At 36.8% G+C, this 11484-nt stretch overlaps 1 protein-coding gene across 1 annotated transcript; it reads right to left on the minus strand.

Annotated features, from left to right (window-relative positions):
- Positions 1-843: 843 nt before the first annotated feature.
- Positions 844-11391, minus strand: LOC105386535. Its single transcript, XM_011557119.3, has 13 exons — positions 11049-11391; positions 8321-8406; positions 8119-8218; positions 7881-8020; positions 6905-7781; positions 6671-6758; positions 6300-6428; positions 5980-6145; positions 5524-5693; positions 4858-4987; positions 2280-2454; positions 1417-1559; positions 844-969 (listed from the first exon to the last, which is right to left on the minus strand). Exons 1-13 carry the CDS (start codon positions 11347-11349, stop codon positions 844-846), a joined length of 2631 nt encoding a protein of 876 aa, XP_011555421.3. The 5' UTR covers positions 11350-11391.
- Positions 11392-11484: the final 93 nt, after the last annotated feature.

The raw sequence follows: 11484 nt of genomic DNA on the forward strand, positions 1-11484 counted from the left end.
AGTTTGGGAGTGCTCGAATAATGTTACTACAATTGGATACCTGGTATACATGGTTTTAATAAGGTGCTTAATATTTGCATTGTTCTAGAGCGGAAATTTCCAAATTATACCTAATTCAGATGAATTACTTTAGTTCATCAAGGAATTAATAACGGAAAGATATTTCCGTAGCTGATTCGAAACTGTTGCCGTTGTTTTTTTGGGAGGCATAGATTTTTTTTGCTACCAGTACCGATAAATAATTTGGACAATAATAAATAAATACATTTATTCATATTTCTCATCTATTTCGGTAACAAACATCACACGCGAATGTAAAATTCTTAAATAAATAATTAGTACCTAACTTAAATAATAAAACAAAAGTACCTAATCAAAATTACAACAAAGTACTAAAAGCTAAAATAAATACTTAGAAATAGTCTAGTTGGAGCGCCTTCAAATTTGCCACGCAGAAGACGCAGCGCTCTCCACACTCTCCAGCACATCAACATTGGCAGCTTTCCACAACCACTAGCGCTAGAGAATAGGATTAGTCAGTCAGATTAGTCATCGGTGGTCCCTTAAAGACTAAGGGTGACTTGCACAAGAAATTTAAACGTATTTAAATGTATTGCTGTCTTGCTCTGTCAAGCGAGCAATAGATTTAAATACGTTTAAATGTCTTGTGCAAGTCACCCTAAGTGCGGCTTGCACAACAAACTTAATCAAAATTAAATCGTTTGCCTCTTGCTCTGACAGTATAATGTTAGAGCAAGAGGCTCTGCAAAAAAAAAACAGATATTGCAGCCGTTTGACAGCGCATGAAACACATGTTAATGTCTCAGTTTTGAGGTAAAGCCCTTAAGTATTAACATTAGCGCAGTCGGAGAGCCGGCGCAGGAGGCTGCAGCAGGGGGTCTCCACCAACAGGGAGAGCAGGAAGGAGCCAGCTATCGTGAGCACCGTCGTGCCGGTGTAGTACGACCACTGGAACAGAATACAACTCTCAATAAAAAGATATGTAATAATCTTTCTATCTATCTAAATCACTACCTAGTACCTAGCTACGTTTTTACATAATATTATAGGTTCATAGTTTACATCATCGTTATTGGTCATCAATAATCGTCCACAGCTGAACGTAGGCGTCTTCCAAGGATCTTTATAACAATCTGTTTTTACCCTTTCCTATCTAAATAATATCGGCCAACATAACCTGCGAGTGAAGATGGTCACTTTAGACCTTAACGGGATAAGCAAAAAGATTTTATTCATCGAGCAGGATGTTACCAAGGAGGTGGCGTCCATAGAGACAGCAGCCTCTACGGACAGCAGTAGATGCCTCGCCAGATGATGATGCCGTCTCAGCAGCATTTTAGACTAACATGACAGACACAAAGCACAAAGCTTATATTTGATTTAGCAGCATATTACCAAAGAGGTGGCATCCATAGAGACAGCACTCTCGACGGACAGCAGCAGGTGCCTCGCGAGGATGCCGTTTAGCAGCAGCATGCAGTAGCTGAGGCGGCTGAGCGCTGCCACCGGGCTGTTGTCGAAGAGGCGACGGGAGAATTCTGGAACAAATTGTTGTGTTTAGTAGGGTTTGTTCTCAATGTTCACGTTTGTGTTTATGTTCTCAATGGTGTTAGCATTGAGAACATAAACACCCTTATAGAAGAAAAAGAACTAGCAAGTATTTAATTACTTCGCTTCAACATTATAAGGCTGTCAAACAAATACCCACATTTAGAGGTGGATAGCTATCTCTAAAGTAAGCGACACTTAAGGCCACTCTTTGTCCTCTGACTTCCTCATAATACCACTTGTGATCCACAGCATTCTTCGATACCTTAACAAAATGCTGAACTTTGTCGCATTAAACATTACACCTGCAGATTTAGACAGCTAGAAAATAATATTACTACAAACTTTCATTACTCGTAGATTACAGTTTATAATTTATCATTCACATCATTTGGTAAATATTCGAATTTACAGTTAAGGTATTTATTATCATATTCATCATCATAGCTATCCTATTGTAGATTTACACATTATTACAGTGATTAATGTAACTGATATTCTTATTATCACACAATAACCTGCGGTAATGACCTCCGCACTACCATTTGCTGAAACTTCCGTGAGTGGTCAGTATATTCGCCAAACTTATTACCGTATTCGCCTACAAAATGACTAGGTATTTGGCAAATATATGCAGTGAAAGTTTGGCAAATACGCAAATACTATCAACCAAGCAGCCTGCAAGGTAGCAGCATTTAACTTATACATACTAGAGCATTTGCTAGTCAGCACCAGCACCGGCCAGGTCAGGGCGGCGGTCCACAGCCCGTGCGCGACGGCCGACAGGGCTCCGTCGAACACTCCCAGGTGGAACGCGAAGAACGGACGGGCGAGGACTGCAGGGAAGATGATGAGCGATATCGTCCAGAGACAGGTTGACTTGAACTGGAAAGGAGAGTTGTGGCAATGTTAGAGAGTGCGAATTTCCGTCCGACGGCAATTTCTCATCACGTTTTGTGAAACAGCAGTTTTTTTTACATTTCAGAGGTCATGGGGGTAAATAGACGAAAGGAGTGACTATTGTATTTCATAGTTTGTACATACACACAAATACCGTGTGTAGTACCTAGTCAGTGACTGACGCTGATCAGGCGTTGGTAAACGCAGAAGGGCAGTTCTTCTTTTTAACCTACATAATGAGTAAAAAATTATCCCAAATTCGAAAAAAAAAACTATAGCTTTTTGGTGAACTCTTATCATTTTTATGATAGCTTCATGTCTATTCTATCGAAAAAGGTGGTTGGCCGCGTAGTTTACCAATTTTTTCAATATTTTAAGGACATAATACGTGGATAAGGCACAAAAAATTACACCTTCGTCACATTATCTTTTATTTTTTTTTAACGAGATAGTCTTCGTCGTTTGAAATGAAACTTTTTTGATACGCTAATAAACAAAATACCATTTTTGAAAACATATGAAGGAATGGATTTTTAGTAATAACAAAATATTTATTAAGTAGTTATTACCACTCTGTCACAATTTCAGCTAAAATGAAGCTTGTTTTTGTTATAAATATTTTTTCGCTGCTAATTACAGTAAAAAATTAACAGCATAGACGTTAACATCAATGACTAAATTTAATATGATTTTTCCAAAGTTGTACTATTTATAACATAACATATAAACGACCAAAAATAAGTTGACTACCAGGAGACACCAATCGTTACAAAGTGGTAAACGATGTGACAGAGTTGTTATTCTATTAAATATTAGGCAGGGTTTTGGAATAAAACAGTTTTATTCAATAAAAATAATTTAGTAACTTACATATAAATCATTATGGTTTCAATTTAGTCAAAGAATTAACTGGAGATATCTTTATAATTAGTATAACTAATTAAAATCACACTTGAGAACCTCTGGAGACTGAAATATCCGTATTTCAGGAACTTAAAGGACAAATTTGTTCCAACTACATAAACTAATGTTTATCTGCACAAATAATATTTTCGACAAACTAAAATTTAAGTAATATAACGAAAAATTACGTAATTTCTTAAAGTTTTAATCAGCCATAATTCGAAAGTACAGAAGTGGCTCTTAGATCTTGAAAAACTATTTTTTTTTCTTTTTTAATTACCTTAGAAGCTGGAAGGACTTTAATGTAATCATCAAACATCCGATAAATCAATCTCCACCATATTAAACAGTCTACCACATTCATCGTCTGTTCTTGAGAACAATAGCACGAAATTACCTTTTTCACTAACGAAACTTTTTATTACTGCAGCGCAAGTGTATTGGACGTTCCTTTCGCTTCGTACTTTGACCAAAACGTGTAGTTTCTCTTCAATTTTTCGTTGATGAATATCCTCAGGTTGGAGTGTTTAGTAAGAATGTGACAGATTTGTCGTGTGACAGAGGGGTAAAATGTATTGCAAAGTCGAATAGTATTTAAACAGTAACATAAAATGTATTATTCACATGTTGATTGCAAAGTAATCGTTATTACCAATGAGTAAATAACAAAATAATAATTTAAATATATTTTATTTTAACAATTACCTACGTGACGAAGCTGTCGCCGAATAAACACACGTACCTCCTGTCACACTTTGCGGGTGGCCGATACGCGGTGTCTGGATCTCTAAGAGGAAATCTTACCAAGGGGGAAAAGGAGATCTTAAACTCTGATCGATGGCAATAAGGACGAGTGGCTCAAACAAATATTTTAAATGGCAACCTACGTGACAGAGTGTAAGTACTAAAACATTGGGTAGTGAGAGACAATTTTTCAACAATTTTTTTAAATATTTCAGAAATATTTTAAAAATATATATTTTGTTTTACTAAATAAGTAATATCTTCTGGAGTTTATAGTTTATATTTTATCTCGTCATATATTTTTTTTCTAACATTGTGAAATATACGCAGGATGAAGTGGCAGGAGACAGCCAAGATTCGTATGAAATACACCTCTGTCACGCGGATTTACCACTCTGTAACGTAATTTTAAATACAAAAATATAAATTTATATTTTTGTAAACGTTCACAGCCGTTGTGTTTTTAGTACAATGCACGTTGAAATATAAATAAATAAATAAATATTTGTAAAACTCATGATATTTTCCTCACAACTGGTGGAGACACAGTTATGTAGGTTAAAAAGAAGATCTGCCCAGAAGCGTTTGGCTAGAAAGCCCAGCTCTGGCGATGGCTGCTGACACGTTAAAGAGAAGAATTTTAATGAGTATCATTCAAAATTACGTGATCTTTGAGGTGCAAAAATTTCACTTACACCTTCTTATTAATATGACTGAATAAAATTATAAAAACCCCCTTACCCTAGAAATCATTAGTTTCCCCTCCAACTTATTGACCAGCCAGCCAGTCATGACCCCGATGAAGTATGGGGTGACCCTCGCCCAGGGTCTCTCCACCAGGGTGGCGTACGCATCATACGATCCGGTCCAGCTGAAACAAGGAATATACTAGAATTAGCTGCATTTTATGAATGTGCTATGCGCTAATACAATTGTATATACGGAAACAAAATTGAATACTAATTTAGACCCAAGCACAGTTAATTTTATTTGATTGATAACTTATCTGATATGTATGTTCTGTAAAATTGAATAGAATTTAGATGAACCAAGTATTTGAGGTCACACCAAGGTTAACCATCGTTTGTTTCCTAGTTAAATAACAATGGCATCCTTACATTACCATTAGGTACAATATACACCAGCATAATCAAAATGTGTCCTTCGGGGCATTTGTCCATGCTCATTGAGATAGTTTGATGTAGTTACTTAATGATAAATTAAAGCTATTATTTGAACTGACAAAAAAAGTTAAAAAAAATCATTTAATGCGCACTTTTTATGCTGATACACACCATCGTGATAAACGCACTAGATTCAACTCAAATATTTACCTCACTCTCTGACTCATAAATTCATAACATTACTTATCTCGTCCAAAGATTCAGATCATCTATCTCTACTCACACAAGCATCCGATCCCGCCACGCGGCGATGACGTCAGCAGCAACGGTTGCCATGGCGACGCAGATGGCCAGTGCGCCTGCGCAGCCGCGGCCCGGAGCGAAGCACAGGAGCAACGTGCCCAGTGCATGCAGCTGAGTCTCCAGGGAGAGGAACCAGGATATTTGAAGGCACTGGGGGGAGGTCACATGTTAGTCACAGGATATAAACATCGCGCTTCTGACATTTTTAGCGAGTCAGTGACAAAAACTATAGCTGGGCTAACGTGATGAAAGGATTAGCCAGCCAGAATAGCGTCAGTCGGTCACTGTCCACGGTGCACCTGATACAATACTGCGGTTGGCTCCTTTCATGCCTCTCGCTCTTTTCAACACCCTGGTTTTCGTGACATGGCTCACAAAGTTAATCCTAAATAAGAACAAAGCTCAAGAGCAAATTAAATTCCCCTAAAACAAATACCTGCTCCTCCTCTTTGTAAAAGTTGTTGATGTACAGCAGATTCCTCCACCAGTAGCGGTCACAAGTGGTGTGGTCCCCATCGGGCAGGTCGAACAGCGAGGTCCGGTGGGACACCCGCGCTAGCACCGAGCCAAGGAATATCGTGTACGCGTACGGTGGCAGCAACCTAGAAAAGAGATAGGCTTGATTAAAAACGAAACACACTCTTCACAAACAACGTTTTCTTTTGAGTAGGTATGTTTTACCTAGCTACAAGTAAGTTAAATTTTATGTTTGTACAATAGGTATGTGTGTGTAAATTACTTTGGATTGTGTCTCACCTGACTGCTCTGTTGGAAACAAAGCAAATAAATTGTAGGATGTGCCCAAATCTGCCTCCAAAACTGACCAACTCTTCAATAGTGTACCGGCTCTTGAGATAGAAGAAATGGTATGAACTGAGGATGCCACTGAAATTAAGACATTAAAATTATGGAAAAATATACACCTGCCACGGTTAGACGGAAATGTTCCGTTTCGTTTAATGCACTGTTAAAGTAACATTTGGAACATGTTCCATGTTTTATTTCAATGTAGAGCTGTATGATACTTTTTTTATAAAATGCCGCATATACCTTAATGTTGACATATCTTAATAATTGATGTATAAAATAAATTAAATTACGTAACAATAACACGTGGTCAACCTCACCTGACAAAAAACAGAGTATCGAAAGCAAGCGTGCCCGTGGCAAGAATATTGTAAGTTGTGCTTCGTTTATTGACATCATCTCCATTCTCTGTGAAAACGACAAGGAAATTACACACGCAACTACTCAATATTCATTAATGAATATGCAATTATTTATTATAAAAGCAAATACATATAATTGGCGAGTAGAAAGCTTGTTAACGGCACTAGTAAAAGGGAGAGGACTATAATTACCTGAAACGTAAAACACAGTTAAAGTAACATGTACAAAGATCATCCAGAAAGTGGAAATCACTTTCAACCCGTGTATCGCTGACAAGTTCCTGTTGGTCAGGTTTCGATTGCAAATTCTTCTCCAGCTGTACCGGAGGGAGAAGCACTGGAGGATTGTTTTAAAGAAGTCGTTTCGTTTGCATTTGATCATGGGTTCTGTGCTCAGGCTGCCGAATGAGTTGTTGTACTTCATGCGTGGGCAGGCCGGCAGATTGTCCAGTTTCCTCGGAGACACTCCGCACTGTTTCCTGTACTTGCCGCATCGGATGCAGCTGTGCTGATTCATATCATCCGCTGCTGCTACGTCTACCGTAGCTGCGGGAGCCTTCTTATCAATTTTCATCAGCTTCTTCACTGTCACGAGGTTTAAATTCGAATTGTTAATGTTATTTATTGTTAGCGTTTCGTTTTCTTTCTTCGGCATTACAACTTCGGGCACTTTGTACGGGCGTTTTTTGTGTACTTCGATTGTGTTGTTGTATGAATTATTTGCTTCGGTAGCTCTTAATGGTGAGTTTGGATCTATCTTTTGTATGTCGAAGCTCATTGTGCGAAACTGTTTTGATCTTAATCGAATTAGTTCGTAATCAACAGCGGTAGCTATTAGAGCTACAACAATCAATGAGATCGTGAAAAATATCAGGACCAAAGCTACGGCATCATCCTGTACATCATAGATTTCTTCAACAGTTCGTACCGATGTGACCTGCACTGACCGTGGCACTGTCTTGTTGTTCCTCAAATGGTCAGTGACCATTATTGAGAAATCAAAAATTGCCTGGATATCAGTTGACCTGCAGGTCTTTGGAAAACACATCCCCATAGTTATATCGTATGACTGAAAAGTAAACATTTAATCCAAATGATTAATTAGAACTTCTAAAAGTACAATTTATGTTTAACTTCTAAGTAGGTACTTATTAATGCAAATCCTTACCTTCACCATGGCAAGTTTGGTAATGTTGAGGGCCACTTTGACAGCACTAAACGATAGTGAAAATGGGGAGATCGAATTTACTTTCAGTTGCTCTGTTACTTCATTGGTTTGTGCTGCGTTGTGCCAGTCACCTTCTGGGCCTGTAAATGCATCATAATATTCATACCTATTCATTTCAACAATGTTTCATGATATGATAGATAAATAATCCACAGTTAAGTGGGCCAGATTTACTTACTGGAATCAAAATACTTTTCTTTACGAAAAACACTTTGTGGAATTTCCTTATCGCGTAACGTTTGAGAAGATTGATTTTTGTCTTTTGAATAAGTCTTATCCTGAAAAATAAAAACAAGATTTTTCATTGACGTAATAGAAACAATATCGGTCAACCTACAATGAATATTGATTTTTTTTTAAATAAAAATGTGGTAACTTACTAAGTTAAAACACTCGTGTTTAGATCCAGTCCAGAATCTATTTCCTTCAAATACACCCGCTTCATAGCGCCCTGATGAGTCCACCACTGTAAACATATACATAGATACATCATAATTCATCATAACACAACCGTGAATATAACTGGTTCTTAAAATCAAAATCAGTAATGAGTTAAAAATAACATTTTTAATTGCACTTTTATCCCGAAATTCCCACGGGTAAACCATTTATGGCGAAGCGAAGTTTGCGACACAATCTAGTAACAAAGATAATAAAAAAGCAATGGTCTTCTATCTAGAAAACCAGAGGCCGTCCCACATTATCACCGTTATATCTTTCCTAGGCCTATCTAAACAGTTATACTCATAAATAATACAATGCCATGCAATTAATACTCCTTTACAAACAAAAAAGCGAAACCAATCAATCAGACAGAACTCATACGAGTATATCCATTAATAGTAACCTTAATTACTCTCATTTGGGATGCGTAAACGCAAAAACATTAGCACAATATAACTCGATACGACACGCAATATTACCGTACGCTTTTTGTACACAACAGTAACCATATCATAATATGGCAATAGCAACTTTATTGCTGTCGTAATAAGTATGAATAGATCGATCACACCACACATGAGATCTGAAGTAGAGAAACAGTTAGTACTAGTATGAACGACCAGATGTTGTCGGGCGGTCGTCGACGCGACGTTAGAAAGTTACGTAAGGAGTAGCACTTTGTAATTTCTTGTAGGTACCTGCTAATGTAGAAATGACCATTCATAATTATTTAGTTACTCATCTTATAGGTATGAGTATGAGGTATGAGATGTACAATCAGCAAAAGATGTAATGTATGCCATCGTAACGAAAATAGTTTGATACAGAGACTCGTGGATGAAAGCTTACAGATATTATTTATGGATACATAATATACATACAATCTTTATCTGTGATTTCATCATAATTAACGTGTTTTCTGCCGCTGGAGTGGCCAATGTAGCTCTTTTGCTGGCTGTACATCAGATGTATGTACCTGATTGTACCTGTCTGTTGATTGATGAGAAAAAAGCTCGGATTGCTTCAAAGAAATAATTTCTACAGCACAATAGCAACAAATTAAATAATAAATTATTGTTTGATAGCGTTTAAAAAATGAAAAACTTGTTTTGAAATAGGTATTCTTATGATGGGTAAAAATTTGAGTATAATTTTTGATGATAATACACAAACATTTTGTATAGGGTAGAATTTTGTAATGCCTAAGTTGTACCTACTTACTTCTTTTTAATCTGGAAGATGATAGTGAATAATTTATTATAAAAAAAAACTGTAAGCGTTAATCATTAACAGCATTACGAGTTATGCAGATAATTAAATTACATCATGAATAATACATAATAATATTTATTTCAAAAGATTTTGAGTACTTACTAATATGCCAAGTGTCGATGACAAACTCTTCCTTATTACGTTTACTACAATATTAGGTACAAATGATATGTAAAAAAACAAGTCTGTAGAGTAAGTTAGTGTCGGTTATAATAGCCGGTTACGTTACTGAATATAATCTAGATGATTGAAAGGTACGACCGTAAGTAGGTATGCAAATTATGAACTAACAAACTCGTCGTCAATGAGGAAAAAGTGCGACGAACTTTTTTCCTCAACTAATATTGTAACATAGTTTACTTACTCATATGATATTTAAATTGGTCATTGGTAGGAATACATAGAACCTACGTACGTATACGACAGAGTGTTCCAGGCGGTCATTTTGAACAAAATTTTATACGACTTACGAAAATTTGCGAAAAAAACAATTTTATTGATTCTCTGTAAGTACAGAAACTTAGTTGGTCACGTGACTGTTTACTATTAGGGGGCAGTTTTTTAAGCCACAGTCATACTTTTGCTACACCTTGTAGGTACCTACCAATAATTATTTTGTAATATTTTGATATATTATTTACAATTTTATACTTTACCGTCTTTTAAAATAATTATCTTATTTACCCACGCCACGTGCTATTTCCAATTGAAAACATCCCATGGTAAATATACCAAGTAGGTACCTACTAGCATTTGCTAATTAAGATATCCAGCTTTTATAGGAATGCAAGCAATGAGATAAACACCTAACAGGTTTAATTGCTTACAATGTTTTCTCTAGTCTTCGAATGAGTTGCAATTTCCTTCTAGCATTAAGTTTCACTGTACGTACGCCTAAAGAAAGTAAGTACCTAAGTACCTGCCTACCAAATAAAATTAGTAATTAGGTACTTAATATTTTGACTTACTTACGAAGGTGCTTTCAAATTAATATTTGAGGCAAATAGTAAATATAGATGATCAACAGAATTGGTTTAAAGTGGAACCCTTAAACACAGTGGAACACGCAAAAATAAAGTTCTTAAAGTTATTAATGTTAGTTAACTATACTTAACAGTTGCTTTTGTGATGTTCGATTCCAGGCACATAGTTTTAAAAAAATGACTTCGGCTTCAAATAAAACGAAAAGTGGGTAAGTAGTACATTAGATACTTCAATGTATTGAAGCTCTGCCTCCACGAGAAAATATGGGTTATCTTTTGCATCCCAAAGTGGTCATATCGCACGATACACAATAGATTTTTATTGTCTCTAATTTCACGGAATTCATTCGGTTAATATACCATAAGGTGAGTTTCTATGTTGTCAATATTGATAAACAACTATACTTACCAGTGTAAGCCCACGGTTTCCCATCGAGCAAGTCCTTGTAAAACCTGCTCAGATGGTCCCAGCACTGCGGCTCAATATTCAAATGCACTCCATTCTTCAGCTTCGGCCAGACGACAGCCAAAAACGTGGGGTCATACACATTGAAAAAGTCATCAAAAACTTGGGCACGCGCACGTAGGTTTTTAGTTTTCGAACGCGCGTTCGATTTGAACAGTCCCGCGGCATTTTCCGTTAAAATCTCACCACAGACGAAGCTTGCGAAAAACAAAACACACACGAATATTTGAATGGCGATCGTCATTTTGTTTACAAGTGCAGCATGGTATCGCGAGCGTGCGTCCGCGCTGCGTCTAAAGATATTATTGAAGAAACGCATGCGCAGAAATCGAGATTGTATCGGAGATAGTAATTAGAGTCGCCAGGGCTCTGGCGAGTG

This window comes from Plutella xylostella, chromosome 18, assembly GCF_932276165.1.
Source record: "Plutella xylostella chromosome 18, ilPluXylo3.1, whole genome shotgun sequence".
NCBI lineage: Eukaryota > Metazoa > Arthropoda > Insecta > Lepidoptera > Plutellidae > Plutella > Plutella xylostella.

Excerpts from the sequence above, each read along its gene's own strand:
- LOC105386535 (XM_011557119.3), bottom strand. The coding sequence starts at position 11,349 with ATGACGATCGCCATTCAAATATTCGTGTGTGTTTTGTTTTTCGCAAGC. Across the intron at positions 6,146-6,299 it reads GTTTCCAACAGAGCAGTCAG|GTTGCTGCCACCGTACGCGT; the intron begins GTGAGACACAAT and ends TCTCTTTTCTAG. Across the intron at positions 970-1,416 it reads CTATGGATGCCACCTCTTTG|TGGTCGTACTACACCGGCAC; the intron begins GTAATATGCTGC and ends ATTCTGTTCCAG.